Source organism: Penicillium angulare (assembly GCF_028827245.1).
Source record: "Penicillium angulare strain IBT 27051 chromosome Unknown utg000002l_segment0_segment0, whole genome shotgun sequence".
Classification (NCBI taxonomy): domain Eukaryota; kingdom Fungi; phylum Ascomycota; class Eurotiomycetes; order Eurotiales; family Aspergillaceae; genus Penicillium; species Penicillium angulare.
Window position 1 is genome coordinate 1,475,796 of NW_026623161.1, and position 19,882 is coordinate 1,495,677.

Below are 19,882 nucleotides of genomic sequence, written 5' to 3' on the forward strand. Positions count from 1 at the left end.
CATATTACTTAATATTTCTAGGTACCGCTCTGGTGCATTTAACTCCAAATAATTGATAGAAGAAAAAGACCATAGACGATCGTGGTCAAATTTGCCATGCTGAACAGTTGACTCTTAGAAGCCTTGCTTTCACTACCAGTAGGTGACTGATCCTCACAGCTCACTGAGCCTTGGACTTGTCGAAAGGTAGAGCTGGACACTTCAAATGGGCCTGATTGTATTGTTCTGTCAGCGAAATTGTTTTGATATGACAGAAGAACTCCCTCAATGACTTCAATCCCATCTAAATTAATTTGCGGAATCGTGGTTTCAGTGAAGGGGCCAATTTTAATGCTGCAATTGACTGCTGAACAAGTTTGACGTGAATTTATTCGAATTCGAGGGTGGAATTCTGGCAGGTATGTAATATGGTGCAAGGATAAGAGATGTATAGTTGCGCGATGGCCACTGATGATCGCCACGTTTCTTATCTCCGATCTCCGACCTGCAGCTTCCCGTCTCAACACCAAGACGCGTCCGCGACACGGCATGCGACATATTGGAGACTTCTATCCAACAAATACAGGGAGTATGCCCAGCCAAATAAATGCCTTACCCGGCTGTATGTGCCCAATTTCAAAAAGTCCACTTATCTCACGCACTCACTAATAGGTTACAGACTCCCTCACCATTCCGACTATCCCGCCGCCAACCGTCCACGCGCCGGACTGCTGGTCCCCAGTTCGCTAATTCCCCACGATTTCTGTTCTCACAAACCACACAAACGACAGATGGGGACTCAGACATAGCAGATGATGACTTTCCACCATCAACAGCACCGGTGGGACTGACACCGAGGACGCACCAAGACGACATCCCTTCTCGTTCTCGGCGTGATGTCATCGTGGACTGGGATGATGAAGATCTTCCTAGAAGTACTTGCACGCAACGAAAACCGAATAACCCGGCATGCGATATTATAGACAGCACGCCACCAGAAGCACTAGAGGGGCCGGGAATCTTCGACGCAGGCGACGAGGACAATCCCGAGGTTCATCAAGATAGCAACAAACGCCGACGCATATTGGAGGAAAATCTACCATTCCCACAAAATTTGGGAGAATCTATCGAGGAACAGTCCGAGTCATCACCAGATCGCCCGCATAATGTCGTTACCGCTCCCCCTGCCACACCCGCAGCTCATCCTCCTCCCGACGCAACGACGCAGATCTCTTCCATGCAAGCCCCAATAGGCGGCCCAGCCGGGTTAGGAACGCCAACGCCAGCCAGCACTAGAACTCCATTTCATGTCAAACCTCGGTTCATTCTATCAGCAAAAAAGCCACCTGCCAGCCAGCCGGCATTTAGAGCCGAGACCCCAGCGCCATCATACCCAGCCTCAACTCCGGCTGAAAAGCGCAAGCCGACATTTGTGCTGCCGGCGTCACCGTCACCGAAAAAACCGGTGGACGATATTCCGGCTCCTTTTTCACCTTCTTCCCGCAGTCTACGGCGTCGTGGACGGCCTCGCGCAGGCGCATCGGGCTATACGTCTGGTGGCATGGCGGCAGAGGTACGAAGCTGGGTCCTTGATATGGGATCTAAACGGGAACAAGCAAGACATACAAATGCGGAGCTTGATGAGGTTAGCAAGAGCTCCGATGAGTTTAGCCAATATGTCCTGGCTGCTCGAGTTCTTAGTGTGGCTCAGGGGAGCTTGAGCAGTTCTGGCCCACTGGCATTCATTCAAGTAGAGCGCGTGAAAGACTCATCGGGAAAAAAGGACGACTCGAATGTCCTTAATATATTGGCTATGGGAGATCCCAGGTCTAAACCACAATCATGCTCTAGATCAAGTCCGATCATGATCCAAGCTGGGGATTGGCTTGGATTTCACCGAGGTCTAGCATGGGACATGGACTTAGCAAGCCCCAGAGGATGTGAATCTACCGAAAGTATGCGGAATTTATTGCGTGATACAGATGGCATTGAGAATTGCAAACAACACTGGCTTGTAGCTATGGAGTGGGACCTTATATCCGAAGCTACTTGAGATCATGGATGTTTATGATTATGAATAATGCCAGCAATGAATAACATGCGATATGCATAAAATGATAGTATCTATACACACAATATAACTTTTTATTATTATGTTCATGACGGGTATATTCTAAATGCGAATCCAAAGTGATGAAAACAGGGAAATGTACAAGCTTATCTCGTACTGATCAGTCGCGGATCGCTTTTAGCGCGTCAATAGCCACATTGCAACCCCAACGAATCATCTTTTGGTCGCTCTCTGATTCCAAAAGATCGCTCTTGGATACTTCTTTGCGAAGGAAGAAGATAATCCCCTTGGCGATATGTGGCGTTTCCTGCACGCGCATAAAGATCTTCATAAGAGACTCCTCGTCTCTTGGGAGCTCGCTTGAAGCAGATTTGTCTTCCTTCTTTTCCTTTTTCGATTTTTTGCTCTTCTGAGACTGCTGGATGATACTGATGAAGAGTAATTCAGCGAACATCTTCGTTTTCACTTGGAGATAAGCGAAGTTAAGATTCTTAAGCACACCAAGCGTCAGAGACCCGTCCGCAATAAGCATCCCGAACATCTTGGCCAGGTTAACGGCAGCCTTCATGCTAATCCCGTTTTCCTCGTCATCGGGATCGAATTCATCCTCGTCATCCATATCGCCGCGCTCGCCCATCTTCTTGAAGATATTCCAGAGAGCGAACATGAAGGACATTTTAATACGGCGTCCCATCTCACCACAAATCCGGCGCGCGATGAGAGTGTAGTATGGGTTGTGTGCGTCTTCTTCCATTGCACAGTGAAGAAGAACACGGGGGATCTCGAACTCCTGGGCACGCTTCAATCGAAGCTTCATTAATCTGACCTGCGCATCTTGGTAGTCCGTGGCAGACATAATGGCCACGAAGATTGAGCGACGAATATCGGTATTCATACGATGAGCCCTAGCCAGATCGCCTAGGTCAGGCTCAGCTTCGCTATCATCCTCAGCTTGGGCAGCTTGTGATGGGACACCGGCCAGTTCCTTGCGGGCTGATACAAGCGGGTCCTCCTTCCAGCTGGCACCAACAAGCCACCATTTTCCCTTCTTAGAAGAGTTGAGAATATCAGCGCGTGTGATGCTGATGGGCTCCGAAGCACGGATGACGCGAGAGTTATTCAAAGATCCCAAAATCTTGCGCATCTTGGTAATATGTTCAGAGGTGATATTGGCACCAATGGCATTCTTCACCTTGTTGTTCTTGAGATCCGTAATAGTTTCAATCATAAATTTCGTGCGAACGGAGAGACGATCTTCTCCAATCTTAGCCACGGCAGGCTGGATCATGAGAACAATGTCCTTTAATGAAGATGGATCATCCTGACGAAGTTGAGGTCCGGAGTTGCGGATAACCTTGAGGAGAAGTTCTGTATTGTCTTCTGTAATGTCTGCAAGGAAGTCACGGACATAGTCAAACATCAAGGGGCTTCCGATCACATGGAAGTTGTAGAGTTGCGAGAGGAGTGAAACCAGATTGACGACTTCCTTGCCCGCGAAAGGGCCTCGTTCATCACCACCGGCATCCAGGGTTTCCACGATTTTTTGCACAACTTCAGCACCAAAGTCCATACCCATGAGTTTGTACAAAGCCGCAATGAAACCCGCGTGAAGGACCATGAATGTGTCTTGAAGCACAGCTCTTTCACAAATAAGTCCAAACAATAGATTGATTACGGTGGATGTGACATGTTGGCGTGGGTAGTCGCGGTACAGCTTTTCAAACTCGGATACGATTGAAATCATGTTGGCCTCTGAAAGCTTGTTCAATTGACCCTGAGCTTGGCGCTTCAAACGAGTGAGAGATTCGCTCTCCGAGCCCGACAGAGCTCGTAATGAGGGAGGAATATACTTCTGAGGCAAGGCGTTTTCGGTCTTGGATACAGGTGCCACATATGGATTTTCCTTTTTCTTCGGCGGAGCTTTTTCTCCCTCGTCGAAGCCCTCAAAATCGCTTCCTTCCCCGCTCTCGTCATCTTCACTGCCAAATATCTGATCGTCGAGATCATCCTCATCCTCGTTGCTATCCTCTTCACTATAATCTTTCTCCTGTTGGGCCTTGAGATTTTGGGCTTTCTGTCGCTTGCTTTGGAGCCACTCGTCCGCTTCCCGTTTTCGCTTTTTGCCCTCGTCCTCGGAGGCATCGCCCAATTCACCTAGGATGTCGTCTAACCCATCCTCGGCGAAGGCCTTGGGGAGCTTGCTTCCCTTCTTCATGCCAAGTTTCTTCTCGAGGGCAGCAATCTCAGCATCATCTTGTGCCATTTTGCTCTTGTCTTTGGCAGAGACATGGGTCGTTGATTCGTCTTCGTCGTCTTCAGGCTCGTCAAGGTCAAAATCACTTTCGTCCTCTTCCTTATCGTCATCTTCATTCAAATCGATTGACATATTATCGTCGTCTGACTCCGAGTCTTGGTGTTTTTCAGGCTGAGCCTTTTTCGTAGTTGTCTTCAGCTGAGATTTGCCCTTGGCTGCAGCCTTGGGTTCGTCATCGGATGATTTCTCATCGAGGTCAAAATCATCCGAATCCGAATCCTCCTGCTCATATCGCTGGTTGTTCTTTTTAGGGGGCCCCGTGGGCTGCTTAGACTTCTTTCCCGTTCGCTCGGCGCGGCGGCGATCTTTGCGTGTAGCAGGCCCATTTTGTCGCCGCTTCTTTTCGCCGTATGTATCGCGGATTCCTAGTTCCGATCGGAGGTCCCGAGGCAGGCAGGTTGTCTTGTGCTGAGGGCGTGGGCGACGCATTTTGACTGATCTTTGGCAAACCAAGTGTCTGGGGATTCGAGCATCAAAAAAAGACCGATAGTGAGCGGGCGGTCAGCACACTTTTTCTTCGGTGGCCTTTTCTGCCAGCCAAACCGGAAGGCGGCGAGCCCAAACCCACAGCGGAGTTTCTTCCCCCACGAGACTCTCTTCGGATTGCGTGTTGTCTTGATACAGCTATTGAATACCCCGAGCGCATCGAGAATTGATTCAAAAATGGCTCCTCATCTCAGCCATGAAGACGTATGTCTAACCCCTCCCAGTTGCACTATTCACAGGTTCCATTTGTTGGCCACGCGACCATTCCAATCCTCGAATAGTTGTGCTAATCATCTATCACCGCTAGTTCTTCTCAGCTCTCACAACCCTTCTGGAGAAGACCACTGGCAAGGCACGGGGAACAGTTCTGCTGACCCAGAAGCCTTTGCCTACCTCCGAAGCCAATGCCTCACCCTCAGTCCTTATCCGCGCCACGGATGCAAACAGCAATGCGCCAAACCCCAAATCCGCCGACAAGGGCAAGATCACCAAGGACAAATCCACAAAAGTCAAAATTGGCACAGTCGTCAAGTCAGAAGAGCTGGAGCAATTCTACACACGCTACGCTGAAATTTGCAAGACTCGCATGACTGGATTGAAGAAGCGAGATCGCAAGCGTAAGGCCAAGGCCAAGGGTGGAGCTGCGAAGACTGCCAAAGCATGAAGCTCGGATTATTTTATTGCTTTATAATGGTCTCGTGCCACTTGCGCCTTCATTCCTCTTTGCATTTCTAGGCGTTAATCGGGGGCTCTGTCTCAAAACAATCGCAATGACTATGAACGATCTATCTACTTCATTGGTGTACATATCTCCTCATAAAATTACACTGCACAATATCGAATCGTCTCATCTTTAACTCCAAGGCCAGATATCTACTTACCATCATCCTTTTTATGGACTCAAGTGGTTTCTCCTTGTCCTCCGTGCGCTATAGCCCAGGCTTTTTGCAAGTACTCAGCCCAGAAGGTGTTATCACGACAATAGAAGGTCTGGTCTAGTGGTCTTTGCTTCCAGAAAAGAGTCAAAATTCGTGCAAATTTATGAATCTATCTAACTGTATATTATACCTTCCAGGAAGTCATCCATGTGGAGATGTATCTATCAACCAAGCCGTCCAGCACCGGATTTCCAACAAGAGCCAACGAAGGGCAGTCCCTTGTGGTACTATCAGTCCTAAAGGAAAGGCCCGCTGTTTCTTCCTGCTGTGCACTCTGGCCCCCATACTTAGACTTCCAGAAATCAATCAGTTTGATACTGGGATTTGTCTCCGGGTTCTGGTCGCTCTTCGATAGTCTTTCCAGCCACTCCTGTGGACTAACAATTTCAAACTCCGGTAGAGCTGATCCTTGCTTGAGAGATGGAAGCAAATCATCTTTCCAGCTGAAAGTTAGCGGATTGACTAAGTGATAGACCAAATCAACTTCTGGTCGGAGGGAGGAGGTATTTAAAGAGATTTCCGCGATTGCCTCGGCACATTGGTCGACTGGGAGCCAACTTGGTCTTTCATTCAAGGTAGGCAATGCACCTGTTGTCAATGCGCTGCGGAACATGAGAGCTACAGCCTCTGTCTCATTCCACTGTGCACTCTTAGTATCGCCACTCAGCTGGCCAATTCTCAATACTCTAGCATGGAGACCAGCATCGCGCATAGCATTGTGAGTGATATGTTCGGTAACCAGTTTGGATCTTCCGTATCCCATTTTCTGCGCGTGGGACAGCTCTTCGATCTTCGACTCTGAAATTGATGAGGGCTTGGGGGTATTGCTGGCAGCGCTTACGCTGGAGCAGAAGAAGAAACGCGAGGGCCTCGGCAACTTCGACCGCAGACAAAAGTTGATTAGATTATAGGTACCACGGATATGTTGCTGCTCGAATGATCGTACGCCAAGATTGAAGTTGACTGCCCAAGCGCTGTGTATGATGCTTGTAGTGCACGAGAGCAAATGCTCAACTACATAGCTATCTAGACCCAGGTTCTCCTGTGACAAATCACTAGGGACTGCGTGCAGCTTTGCAGACTCTGCGTCAGCGAGAGAAATTTTCCGATCGGCCAACGCTTTCCAGAGACGAGCTCCTGCGGCCACCTGTCCAGGTGCGCGGACAAGTGCCCAAACTTCAGATACACTTGGTCGTTTCAGCAACTCTGCAATTATAAATGCTCCCAAATTTCCCGTTCCCCCTGTGACAACCACGACTTCTGTCTCTGGTTGCTTTTGGATTGTGGGATAGTGGTGGGTGAAATTCGAGTATTTGTCAATCAGTTCACGCATAGTTTGCACTTCATCCTCAGCGGCTTCAACTTCTTGACCAGTGCGAAGTTGATAGAGGTGCCGAGAAAGTGCCCTGACTGTCCCTTTCTCAAAGACGATATTTTGGGATAAGTTGTCACCTTGTTCACCGAGGTCAAGATCACGCACTATACACCTCCATGCTCGTGTGGTTTGCAGGCTATCCACTCCAGCAGAGAAAATATCGGTCTCGGCTGTCTCGAGTGGAACATCCAACTCATCCCGAAAGCAAGATAATAGCCAATCTTCCAGTTCGGGGACACTGAGTGCTAGTGTGCCCCTTCTCTGTCCAGTTCCTTCAAACCCGGCGTATGCTTTCTGTATATCATTTTCGAACTGCTGATAAACTTGAGCACGAATGCATGTTCCTTTATCGGTTTTCGCGTATGGAACATCGGCACCCTTGATGATAACCAGATCCTTAGGAATGCGGGAAAATGTTTCAGCACGAGCATTGGCTGCCTCCACAGCTGGCCAAATCCTTTCTAAAAAGTCCTCGTCGTTCAAATGAAGTGCCTTTTCAGGGGCACGGAATATGAGAGCGCCTGGCACCGTTCGCTGGAAGCCAAATACCACACATTCTCCGACAATTACCTCTTCTCGAACACGACCTTCAATTGGAATCGGCAGTACCTTCTCGCCGTTCACGAGAGTGATTCTGTCGTCAAGGCGGCTGAGATACTTATAATGGTTGCTTTTCTTCGGGTCGGGATGTCTAGTGAACAAGTCGGCAGTCCGAAAACTGTTCTCTGGATTTTTGTCGCTGAAAGGTGGTTTCGAGTTCGAAGGTCCCTTGCTTGGTAATCCATCCAAGGCAACACATTCAAAAACACCTGGTGATATTTCGTCCATTAGAGTGTAGTCTGCAACAGGGCGATGCAAGCGCATATACTGCCACTCGTTGTCACCCTCGCGTCGGAAAGAGGTCATGATTTGTCCAGTCTCCGTGGCGCCATAGTTAGCGACAAGATTGACACCCTGCGCGACTAACCTGTCTCCCAGGTCATCTGGGCAACTTGATCCACCATAAATTACAAGCTGTGGTCTGGCAAGCGCTGATATACCTTCTGGCTTTTCCGCCAGCAATTTGATCACGTATGGTACAGCACTGATTTGACGTGGCTTCGCTACCGCTAAGGCGTCGATGAGGTTTTGATACGTGATTGGCATTGAATGATTTCCAAGAAATGCCGGGGCACGGGTATAAAATGCTCGTCCTAGTTCCATCAGAGCATGCGAATGAAATAGAGGGCTGATGTTGAATAGACGCAGACCGAAGCTTTTTCTGAAGTTGGCTAGAGATTGATAATTCGTTAGAAGTATAGGCTTAGGGAAGCCCGTACTGCCGGATGAATGAAGTATCCAAGCCATCTTGTTGGTCTCCCGTGTTGGGTCCACATTCACTCTCCGAAATTGGGGACTCCTCGCGGGTCTGTTGAACCAGTCTTCACGCTGGAGAATTGGGAAGCTACCACAGCCGGGGCGGTCTTCGTCAATATCATGCACCGTTTGTTCATATTGCTTTGCAATAATGATCTGGGAGCAATCTACCATACTAAGTAGTCGTGCATATGCTGGTGCTGTAAGTCGAGTAGACAGGAATAAAACAGCATAACCTAGGCGATTCAGAGCGAAAAACGTCAAGATGACTTCGAAACTTGACCCAGCAAGCATAGCAACAACTGGTGCTTTTTCAGCCGTTGGATCCTAGAAAATATTTAGTCCAAGTTCAAGAAGTAGGTCAATTGTCAAAATTACCGCTGGTTGCAGTCCTTTGTCCATATAATAATGAACCGCAAGGTCCGTATATTGGTCCAGATCACCAGCTGTATGCTCTTCGAAGTCCGCAGACCCTCGGACTGGGTAACATATCAATGGTTTCTTTGCTTGATCTGGCTGGGCCGCGTGGGATTTGAGTAAACCATCGATTGTCATGAATTTTTCAATAGGAGGATAGCTAGCATGGAGAGTCCCGTTCAATAAGCGGGTAGCGATGTCCTCGCCTAGAGACGGCAGCGACGCTACCGTCGTCGTTGTTGTCATGGTCGCCATTGGTAATTTCGTCAGAGCTGGTTTCATTCAATCCTCAAGGGGAAAGACTCATTTAAATGAAGTTCTACGTGGAGATCTCCAACTCGCCGCCTCCTCCGAGAACCGAGAAGTGCTTTCTCGGACAATTATCCGGCGGGTGTGGCCAATGTGCCGGAAAAACCACAAAAGTGTTTTCCACCTCACTTTGGCGTGATATAACATTACAACCAGTAATAGCGGCGATCGTTTCTATTTGTCATTCTCTTTTTTAAACATAACATGCAGTTTTCTGGTGTCCATGAGTCCTTTGTGGATTTCCGGGCCTTCAATATCGCACGGAAATGCCCCACATCCACTGGCATTTCCCCGCAATGTTGAATGGGCCATACAATGCGGAGACACTGCCTAGAAGAGCCTCTAATTTTATTTCGTTCTTACTTCAAGTTTTTCTCACACAAGACCAGGTCGTTCAACTCGAACAAAATTAGTATATTCTGTTCGAATGGGAGCGTTCAGATCTCCTTGAAGACTTCAAAGTTTCATTTACGGGCTCGGAAATTCGTTCCCGTTGTAATCAGGGAACTTGAATTGATACATAGTTCTTTTTCACAGGAAATCTTATTAAATACGACTGTCCATTGTTTACACAGTGAGGGAAGGAAATAGAGTTCGTTATCCCCGAAACCGAGAAGATCTTTGTCATCGGTATAGCTCTAAGCTAGGGCTTTATAGAGATGTCTGCTATTTAGGAACTGGGGTCCGGGGCAAAGGAGAGGTGCACGTCCAGATAGATTGACTAGTAACTATTTCGACCAAGTCAAGATGGATTTGTTTGAGATATTTCAGAAAGGCATTTTGAACTCTACGGCTGCAAGGAGTGTTGTCTCTCGTTCGTGTAGCCTTTACAATGGTGGTTGTGAACGGAGAATGATCATGATTAATACTACTACGATGGGCACCAGATTAAGACGAATTCATGTAGAATTGCAAAGAAGACATCTAAAAGCAGCAAGTTATTACCCTCATCCATCAACAAATGATTGGATACTTGTGATATTATGCGGTGAAGAGTTGAGATAGTCAGACCAGGGAAATCTAAAATAAGGTTACAATCCTCCATCTAAAGAGATTATTCTTCCCGAACCTCACTGAGATATTGTGTAATGGCTGCTGGGTGCGAGCCTTTGGGCAATTCATTCTTGATTCTTCATCACCGATCTGCTGTCACGATAGGATCCTATCCTAGGTGGCGAAGAAGCCTATCTTCACTTGAATCCTAGATCATTATCTAGGGCTTGACAAGTCTAGACAAATATTGTAAAACCATGTTTGAAATTTCATCTCTTTTCAGGCGACTGTTTCCCTCATAAGCCGTTATGGCTTCCATTTATTTGTCGACGAAGTCAATTGGGGCATATTAGATAGCCAGACCATTGGCACTCAGTGATAAAAAGTGGGAATACAAAGCAGGTTGTATCAAAAATGTTAAAGTGCTCTGATAAAAGCACGGGGAGCAAGACCGAGGAAATAACTCTATCAATCAGTCTCTCTCGTGACGTACCATGATATCTATCGGAAGATATCCATTTCAAAACGGGAATTTTGTCTACACGCAGCCCAATCTCAACCTCCTGTTTTCCACCGGAGAAGCAACCGGACATCGCTCGGATATGGAAAACAATCCGGGCCCAAACCTTCCCTCGAAGATTACCCGCCCATTATGTGGTGACACAGCGATGATCTGCATAACATGCTCATCTTAGTGGCTACAACATCAGAAAATCAAGCCTCAGGATGCAAGATGACGAGCTTTCTTCACGAATTATCCACGAATGAAGCAATATGTCCACTTGGCAGGATGCAGCCTCATAGAGCATGTGCTTCATAGTATTGGCTTGACGGCTCGTCCTTCTCCACGACCCCGGCGTTTCCCCAGAATTCCCAGATTCTGTACTCTGCCCATGAATAGCTATGCCCAGAAACTCTATTCCAGCTCATTTTAGTGTGGTATGGGGGGGGGGGGGGGGGTATGCATTGCAAACTAATATAAGCTCAACCAGTGCCCTCGTGGGGTGAATGTGCAGAATACTGACCTCGCATTTGAGTGAAAAATTCTGTACTCACCATGGAGCGCGCTGGAAATACTATCTCAGACATGGAGCTGATGGGGGAGAAGGCGGAAATGACGCATGAAGAGACGGTTCACCTCGCTGAGCTGAGTACAGAGGAGAAGGTGATTGAGAAAAAGCTTCGCCGTCGCATAGACTTTTTGATTATGCCACTCGTTATTCTAGTTTATTTGATGAACTACATTGATTGGTAAGATACTCGAGAGTTTTCTCATCGGAGGTTTCAACAATCTCACGGAATCACAAGTTGCTAAGTACTAGTACTAATCACCTCACCATTCCTAGAAATAATTATGCCGCTGCAAAGCTCCAAGGGCTTGAGACCGATCTTAATTTAAACGGCCAACAATACCAGACCGGTCTTTCTATTTTATTCGTTGCCTACATCCTCATGCAAGTCCCGTCGAATCTGCTTCTGAATTACATGGGCCGACCATCAATTTACCTCGGATTCTTTGTGGTCGCATGGGGGCTTGTCTCAGCCTGCACCAGCCAGGTCAAAGGCTATGGCAGTATTGTTGCTTGTCGATTCATTTTGGGACTTGTTGGTAAGGTATTTGCCTCTCAATATCGCTTTAGATATTAACCTTCTGCTTAGAGGCACCTTTCTTTGCCGGAGTTCTATTTTATCTCTCGAAATGGTATACCCGAGGCGAACTAGCCTTTCGAATGAGTCTCTTCTACTCAGGCTCCTTGATAAGCGGCGCATTTGGTAACTTGATCGCTGCTGGAATTTTAAGTGGTCTTGCTGGTGCACGAGGAATGGCAGCATGGCAATGGCTCTATATAATTGAAGGTGCAATAACTGTCTTCATAGGCATTATCATATGCTTCATCCTACCAGACTTCCCCGATACGTGGCGAATACTTTCGCCTGAAATGCGGGCTGTTGCTGTCCGAAGACTTGCAATCGAGGCAGCCGAGGCAGATGTTGATGACCAGACCAATGCTGGTTTGAGCCAACTGAAGGGATTAAAATTGGCCTTGACCGATACTAAGACCTACGTCTTCGCCTTTGCATACATGTGCATCGCCGGAGGTGGTGGTTTTCAATATTTCTTCCCAACACTAGCAGAAACCCTAGGGTACAACAACACCATCTCCCTATTGTTGGTCGCGCCACCATATGTCTTTATGGTCTTTTATAGTCTCTTTCACAGTTGGCTATCAGATAGACTTGGTATACGTTTTTGGTTCTTCTTCTATCCCATCCCAATTACAATCATCGGATTCATTATATTCATGACAACGGACTCCTTTGGTCCTCGATATTTCTCTCTGTTCTTGATGAACTTCATATTCGCTCAGAATAGCTCTATCTTTTCTTGGTTGGCAACCTCTATGCCTCGACCGCCAGCAAAAAGAGCCGCCGCGTACGCGTTCTTTAATTCCATTGGAAATTCAGCGACTATTTGGACACCGTACACATACTATGACTCTCAAGGGCGCCATTATCCAGTTGCACTTGGAATTTGCATTGCATTGCAAGTTCTCGCAGGGCTGTCTGCTATTTTTATGTATTTCCATCTTCGTGCGCTTAACAAGCGCCAAGAGCGACTTGAGAATGAGACTGGAGAGGTGCAGCTCACTGAAAAAGAATTAAGGAGGCTTCAAATTACGGCTGAGTATGAAGGAATTGATATTGCTGCAGCTCGGCGACTGCAGAAAGGCTTCCGATATATGCTTTGATGGCAAGGAACTGGTTAAATAAAGCCTATGCTACTATGAAAGTTAAATAAAGCCTATGCTACTATGAAATGTACTACTTCTTTCGATCATACAATCCAATACTTCTATTGATTTGAAAGTTCCACCTTTCTATCCGCTACTGATACCTACTAACCTCACCGACCTACCTTGAATGACATCCCAGGTGCCATGACTCAAGTGCTGGGAATGTGTGTGATTGGGTAGAAACCTTTCGATTACCCACAACTTTTTCAGGCAACCAATCAGTGCTCGGTAAATTTCCCTGAGGGGCGGCGGCACATAAGGTGCTTGGCAATTGTTGGATGAGCCACATCTCATGAATTAATCCACTTCAAGCCCTGCTATGAGTTCATCTTACCCAAGGGACACTAGAGATTGTAAAACGCGGCGGAGAACAAGATTTGGCTGCCGCAATTGCAAACTCAGAAAGCTCAAGGTGGGTGCTCCTAGCTGTCCTGGATCGTATCTGACTGATCGAATTCTCTTGACCTCTTAGTGCGACGAAGGCAGGCCACATTGCAAGAGATGTATCTCATTTGGAGTCCTATGCAACTTCATGTCCAATGCATCCGATTTACAGCCCATTGTTGCAGACACAGGGAAGCCATTAGTGATCCCAGAGAAAACATTGCTTCGTTCCCCTATCACCAGCGCTGTCTGGACAGCTGACGAATCGACATCATTCCAATTGGATGCAAAGTGTCAAAATTTTATCACACGATATCTTGGACTAAGTCTGATCACGCAGAATGACCCTTCTATGATGAGCGTTAATCGTAAACTGTTGGAAATAGCTTTCACCGTAAGTACTCCACCACATCTACTGCCCACGCCCACGTAGCAAAAAGACATAATTATCGACTGTGTCATGCCACATCTGACTCGAAACCTTCAGTGCCCATTACTCATGCACGCCTCCCTGGCCGTGGCATTTGCATACGATCGTCATCTCAATAGCGACCCTGGCTCTCGTCGCAGTCTAGAAGAATGCTATCACGGGTCCCAAAGCATAGCTCTATTCAACAGACGATTATCAAAGCCAATAGAAGCTAAAGATAAAGATCCAATATGGGGCACAGCAGCCTCTTTAGCAATTTTGGCATTCTCATCCCTTGATACATGCACGTCAGATGAATCCTGGCCTTTAAAGCCCTCCGGATACTCTGATCTAGCATGGCTTGATATGATAAATGGTAAGATGTCGTTGTGGAATACGATAGATCCGCTACGACCGGATAGTATTTTTCACGTGATGGCGGCAAGCTTTACAGACATGTTTTCACCGTTGCCGACGATGGGTGTGGATGGAATACCAGAGGCCTTGGCTAATATGTGCCTCCTCAACGGCTCATCTACGCCGGAAAATAATGGATATTTTTCTGCTGCTCACGCGATATCACGACTTATATGTCTTCCAGATTGTGGGGTTACAGCGGGCCAGGTTCAGCTTTTTGCCAGCAGTATTCATGGTCCTTTCAGAGAATTGCTCCAGGGAAAGGATCCCGTTGCACTTATACTGCTATATATGTGGTATTGCAAAGCAGGTCGTTGTATATGGTGGATTGAGCTTAGAGCGAGAGTTGAATGTCCGTCTATTTGTAAATACTTACTGCTGTATCACGCCGAGAATACTGCTGTAAAAGATTTCCTGTCAGGAAGGATCGATACCGGAGAATGCACCTCTGGACCTGAAGGTCTTTTCGAAGACTTTTTCGAAACAAAATTGACCATGTGTTCATCTTCGAGCGGACTTTAGGCTGAGACTGGAGATGTGCAGATTCCCGGAGAAGAATTCAAGCGGGTGAGATGGGTACGACAAATTGGGACTCATTCTGCACAGACTATCGGATAAATAGTCTGCGGTTCTTTCATTCCCGCTAAGACCCGAATTCTTTTTGAATGTTTCCCCGCAAAATAGTATCTACTAGATGAAGTGAACTATTTTTTGTGACAAACCCGACGTTAGACATAGTTGCTCAATTTAGCGATGCAAGCAATATCGATATTAAATCTCTCACTGTCCACGTCAACGCCGTTTCAAACATGATGTCGTCAGATCTATTCCAATAGAACAATACATAATCATCCATAAAGCTTACTTCCACGCCACAGTACTTCGGTGGTTACAAAGTTTCTTCTACAATCTACATGAAACGCACTACCAATTAGGTTAGATAATCCTTGCTGAATTTCAAGTCAAATCTTTCTTCATAATTCATTAATGGTTGGTCTATATGCACAAAATGACACCACTAACTAGTCAGCGTCCAAACTATCTCCAGCACCTGCGGATTTTCCAAATCGTTCCCCCAATCCGGCTCACGGGCGTATATTTGCCGGACTCGATTTTTCTCCGAAACAGCTCCAATAAGTTGATACGTCAATTTTTTGTTGTCCCGCGGTCTTAAAGGCCCAATGCTAAACCCGTACTGATCATCTTCTGTCCACCGGTAATATTCCCACGTTTGTTCTATACTAGCCAGATCTTCCGGCGACATCGGAGATGAATATTTGACCAAAGAGAATCCGTTGATGAGAAACCATTCGTCGGTTAGCTTCCATCGTCGAAGTTGACATTCGTCGCCGCAGATATCGGAAATTTTGCTCATGTTGACTATGTCGACTGGGTACCAATCGGGAGATTTCCAGTGATGCACCGACAATGGAAGGGGGCGTCCGGACTCGTAAAAGCCCGACCCATCATTTGTGAGATCAAGTTGGAAAAGGCGTCGGTCCCATGTAAGCTTGGTGGTTGTGTATGTATAAACACACCAGGCAACACGTTTATCACCAGTGTCTTTGTTATCATAGCAATCATCGTAGTGGACATCAATCTCTTTCAGGAGAGGGATAGATAGAAAGACGCCTGCACCACCGTACGCCATAAATGTGAACGAGGCCATTTGCTGTAGGCTTTCAGTAGGTGCTCCGATGTAATATGGTTTTGTATGATCGTATGAAGTGAGGTCATTGACGAGTCCCTCCATAGAGGGAAAGAATGTATCGTCATCGATGATCACAGCCCATTGCGTGGTATCGTCATGCAATTCCAACAAAGTCCTCGTGAGCATGTAATATCGATCCAAAAACTCCTCCTCGCTCTCAATGATATGAAGACGAATATCCAGTTGTTCCGCATGTTGTAGGACCTCGGTTGCATTTTGAAACTCATCGGGTTCAACGATCGAGACAATCCGGGCTTTCGTACCGCTTGCCCAGCGAGAAAAGGCATCTAAAGAGCTGTCTAATCGTTCGATCGTGGTTGCGACACCGAAAATTATGTGGGAGGCATCGACAGGTGGTTTAAGTGGGGGTGCTTGGATGGTGATCGGCGGAGAACATAGAGCCTGGTCTAACCTCTCGACGTCTTCTTTTGTATCCAGTCGAATAGGATTAAATGTGGGTGGTTGGATGTCCATTCGTTCGGAGAATTCCGTAAATTCCTTCGACTGCATGACTTCGATATTCCATCGCGCATAATCTATAGTCCCGTTGTATTCCAGAGATCTTAAAAGTCCAAGATCAACATCACAATTAGACTCTTTGGGGTAGTTCACAATTTCAATAGAGGCCTGCTCTGTTCTTTGATATAGGAAGATGCATGCTAGCGAAAGCAGCACCAGAGCACCGATAAGTGACCTATATTGTGGGTATAATCGGGTCATTGCGCATGACTCGGATGATGCATGGGAAGGTAAAAGTAAAAGTCGAACCCATTTTCATGTACTATCATGAGGTTTTTGTTAGTTGCAAATTGAAACGATTTGCGCAGGAGCTTACGCGGCGAAGATGTGGAGGACCCGATTTCTGAGGGGCCAACCGAGGGCCCAAAATAATCACTGCGACGGACCACGACCCACATCGTTCGATTTATAAAGAAGTTAGTCACGCAAAATTCCGCAATTATTTCCCTATTGTTTGCATGTCTGGACCCTCGCTAGCAGCAACATCCTCGGAGAAAAACTAGGTCGAGTTCTCCCTTGAACTTTTCCAGCAAGATCCGGGGGAAATCTCACAACACCATATACATAAGCTGAGTGGATATTTTAGAATATCCCCCAAGACTATTGTATACATGATGAAGAAGGCCAAGCCTTGATAATTATAGAAACCCAGCTCGAAGTCTCTAAAATCCAGATGTTGGCTGCGTCACGCATCCACGAAGGGACTTGGCCGACCCGCACGCCAAGACATCGCACCGCGTCATTCGCCACTCTTACAGGCTAGATCATTGAAGATCGCATTGAGGGCCACATCATCCTGCCTTTCAGGGTCAATGGCGAGTCTTAGGTCAAGCCAGGCAGGCCTTCAAAACGAATGGGGTTTGCACTATTCTGTAGGCTGGGATCTGCTGCCGACTAACCTGCTAACCAATATAATCGGCTAAATACAGCGTAAATAGCCGACAACCGTGATGCTTATGTTTGGGCCCTTGTAGTGATCCATGTGAATCGTTAACTCATGCTCCTGATAATGGAAGGAAACTGCTTTTGGAGTTCAAATTATGAGGCTCAAAGACTACCCAACTTTTACTATTATAAGCACGGGCGCTGCACCACGAGCATCGGAGTTACCTCCTTCATCTTCGGTGTTCTAATCGCCTAGGAGTGTACATCGTATGTATAATGGGCTATAAATTTGGAAAATAGTATAAATTAATTTTCAGCTCGAACATTCTCAACCTTGCAAGGCTGAACTTCGAGTTGAAGTCCCCGCGCTTCGAGTCCCCACAGTTCCCGAGCTACCTCGAGTTTCATGTCATAGACTCATAGTTATACTCTCATGAAAGAAAAATGAAAGGAAAATGGAGATGATTTTCAACTTGAACTTAATCGCTTCGTAATACGTGGAAGCAACCATGGCATCGCGGTCAGGAGGAAACAAGCCAATCCCACACTATTCAACACATTGTCCCGACTATACTTGTTGAAATATGGGATAGAAAGCTTTGACCGACCGGTACTTTAGTACTTCGAGCTACGTAATACAAAGTGAGAAGGTAGTATCCATTATCAGGAAAAGTGTCCCTATCTACATCAAACGGCCAATTAAAAGTGTTAATTGCCCGGAATTGGGGTAAACGGCCGAGGGATCAAGGTTTATCTTGAAGTGATAAAGCTAGTACTATGGGGGGCTTTACCCCTCTGCGGAGAAGTGAGCCCATGCGCTTATCTCCTCCTCGTTCACTTTCCCTCAATCGATAACTCGTTTTCCTGGAAATTATATGTTGAAGACTTGCATCTAGCTTGAACAAGACCATTGACAGGATTCTCAGAAAATACGTGACAACTAGCGACTAGCTCTACTCAGCACTTATCAGTATGGGTATCAAAGGAATCCGAACAGCTTTGAAAGTCGACTTGGACAAACATGCCCGTGAACAGCCCGGCTTACATGTATGAATTCTCCTGTTTAAATACAGCTGCTTGCAGTTTATTGACTCACATTGATTAGAACCGATGGCATCCAGACAGTACGTTGAAGCCAAGCATCTCCGACAATGGAATACCCAGTTATCTGATGATGGTCTCACTTCATAACAGTTCCGGCCTGTGGCAAAATTGCCAACAATGAAGTCGTGAAGATCGAATGTCTCGATTGGACAGGCGGGCAAATCAAGAACAATGACTCCGCCGACGACATTCAGAACGTTGATCTAACCGAGATTCACTATCTTTCCGGCCCATTCGACATTGAAACTGCCGAGCCAGGCGATGTCTTAGTGGTTGAGATCCAAGATGTCCAGCCTTTCCAGGATCAACCATGGGGATTCTCTGGCATTTTTGCGAAAGAAAATGGCGGTGGCTTCTTAGATAAGCACTACCCAAAGGCGTATGTTTTCACGCCCGAAAAATAGTATAGATATTAACAGAATTAATACAGAGCAAAGGCAATCTGGGACTTTGAAGGGATCTTCTGCTCCTCCCGCCACATTCCGCACGTCAGATTTGCCGGATTGATCCATCCTGGTATTTTAGGATGTGCTCCTTCAGCGGAGGTCCTGGCCGAATGGAACCGACGAGAAGGCGAACTGATTTCCGCAAATACAGTTGAAGATCAGATTGTTGCGCAGCCACCAAACCCCACGAATGCCCATGCCGGTAGCTCTGCCGAAGATATCAAAGAAAGAGTAGCTAAGGAAGGAGCTCGAACTATCCCGGTACATAAGCTTGATCATTGTCATCTAAACGTGGTGCATAGCTAATCTAACGACTTTTATAGGGTCGCCCTGAACATGGAGGCAACTGCGATATCAAGAATCTCTCTCGGGGATCCAAAGTCTATCTCCCCGTTCACGTCCCCGGAGCGAAATTTTCAGTTGGCGATCTTCACTTCTCCCAAGGAGATGGTGAAATTTCATTCTGTGGCGCCATAGAAATGGCGGGTGAGATTACCTTGAAATTCAGCGTCATGAAAGATGGCATGGCAAAGCTTGCTATGAAATCACCCATTTTCCAAGCTGGTCCAGTCGAGCCCCAATTTGGCCCCGGGCGCTATCTTACATTCGAAGGATTCTCTGTTGATGAGAACGGTAAGCAACATTTCATGGATGCTACGGTGGCTTATAGGCAGACTTGTCTGCGTGTGATTGAATATCTGCGCCGATACGGGTATAGCGATTATCAGATTTATTTACTCCTCAGTTGCGCGCCGGTGCAGGGGCATATTGCTGGCATTGTTGATATACCTAACGCATGCACCACTCTCGGGGTACCCATGGATATCTTTGACTTTGATGTAAGGCCCGAGGCGGATATCGTTCAGAGGGATATGGGCACGTGTGCATTTACGAGTCAGTGAATTGCGGAATTGATATAGGGCCTGCCTTGTCAAACTGATTCTCGAATAAATATTCATTCAACCGAGACATTC

The 19,882-nt window shown here is 46.8% G+C and overlaps 8 protein-coding genes across 8 annotated transcripts; 5 read left to right on the forward strand and 3 right to left on the reverse strand.

The window, feature by feature from the left end:
• Nucleotides 1-586: 586 nt before the first annotated feature.
• N7478_002007 (uncharacterized protein) lies at nt 587-2,032 on the forward strand (the record flags this gene model as incomplete). The annotated part of the gene is made up of 2 exons (XM_056918221.1): nt 587-601; nt 659-2,032. 2 exons carry the CDS (start codon nt 587-589, stop codon nt 2,030-2,032), a joined length of 1,389 nt encoding a protein of 462 aa, XP_056783832.1.
• Nucleotides 2,033-2,210: 178 nt separating this feature from the next.
• On the reverse strand, nt 2,211-4,793 carry N7478_002008 (MIF4G domain-containing protein; the record flags this gene model as incomplete). The annotated part of the gene is made up of 1 exon (XM_056918222.1): nt 2,211-4,793. One exon carries the CDS (start codon nt 4,791-4,793, stop codon nt 2,211-2,213), a length of 2,583 nt encoding a protein of 860 aa, XP_056783833.1.
• A 234-nt stretch (nt 4,794-5,027) lies between these two features.
• On the forward strand, nt 5,028-5,514 carry N7478_002009 (signal recognition particle 14 kDa protein; the record flags this gene model as incomplete). The annotated part of the gene is made up of 2 exons (XM_056918223.1): nt 5,028-5,054; nt 5,158-5,514. The coding sequence occupies 2 exons, from the start codon at nt 5,028-5,030 to the stop codon at nt 5,512-5,514; spliced, it is 384 nt and encodes a 127-aa protein (XP_056783834.1).
• Nucleotides 5,515-5,912: 398 nt separating this feature from the next.
• Nucleotides 5,913-9,191, reverse strand: N7478_002010 (uncharacterized protein; the record flags this gene model as incomplete). The annotated part of the gene is made up of 2 exons (XM_056918224.1): nt 5,913-8,846; nt 8,898-9,191. The coding sequence occupies 2 exons, from the start codon at nt 9,189-9,191 to the stop codon at nt 5,913-5,915; spliced, it is 3,228 nt and encodes a 1,075-aa protein (XP_056783835.1).
• Nucleotides 9,192-11,295: 2,104 nt separating this feature from the next.
• Nucleotides 11,296-12,988, forward strand: N7478_002011 (permease of the major facilitator superfamily; the record flags this gene model as incomplete). Its single annotated transcript, XM_056918225.1, has 3 exons — nt 11,296-11,489; nt 11,561-11,847; nt 11,898-12,988. 3 exons carry the CDS (start codon nt 11,296-11,298, stop codon nt 12,986-12,988), a joined length of 1,572 nt encoding a protein of 523 aa, XP_056783836.1.
• Nucleotides 12,989-13,565: 577 nt separating this feature from the next.
• On the forward strand, nt 13,566-14,765 carry N7478_002012 (uncharacterized protein; the record flags this gene model as incomplete). The annotated part of the gene is made up of 2 exons (XM_056918226.1): nt 13,566-13,811; nt 13,905-14,765. 2 exons carry the CDS (start codon nt 13,566-13,568, stop codon nt 14,763-14,765), a joined length of 1,107 nt encoding a protein of 368 aa, XP_056783837.1.
• Nucleotides 14,766-15,261: 496 nt separating this feature from the next.
• On the reverse strand, nt 15,262-16,871 carry N7478_002013 (glycosyltransferase family 31 protein; the record flags this gene model as incomplete). The annotated part of the gene is made up of 2 exons (XM_056918227.1): nt 15,262-16,613; nt 16,790-16,871. 2 exons carry the CDS (start codon nt 16,869-16,871, stop codon nt 15,262-15,264), a joined length of 1,434 nt encoding a protein of 477 aa, XP_056783838.1.
• A 1,459-nt stretch (nt 16,872-18,330) lies between these two features.
• Nucleotides 18,331-19,810, forward strand: N7478_002014 (acetamidase/formamidase family protein; the record flags this gene model as incomplete). Its single annotated transcript, XM_056918228.1, has 5 exons — nt 18,331-18,405; nt 18,464-18,482; nt 18,553-18,841; nt 18,893-19,169; nt 19,232-19,810. 5 exons carry the CDS (start codon nt 18,331-18,333, stop codon nt 19,808-19,810), a joined length of 1,239 nt encoding a protein of 412 aa, XP_056783839.1.
• Between the last annotated feature and the right edge of the window lie 72 nt (nt 19,811-19,882).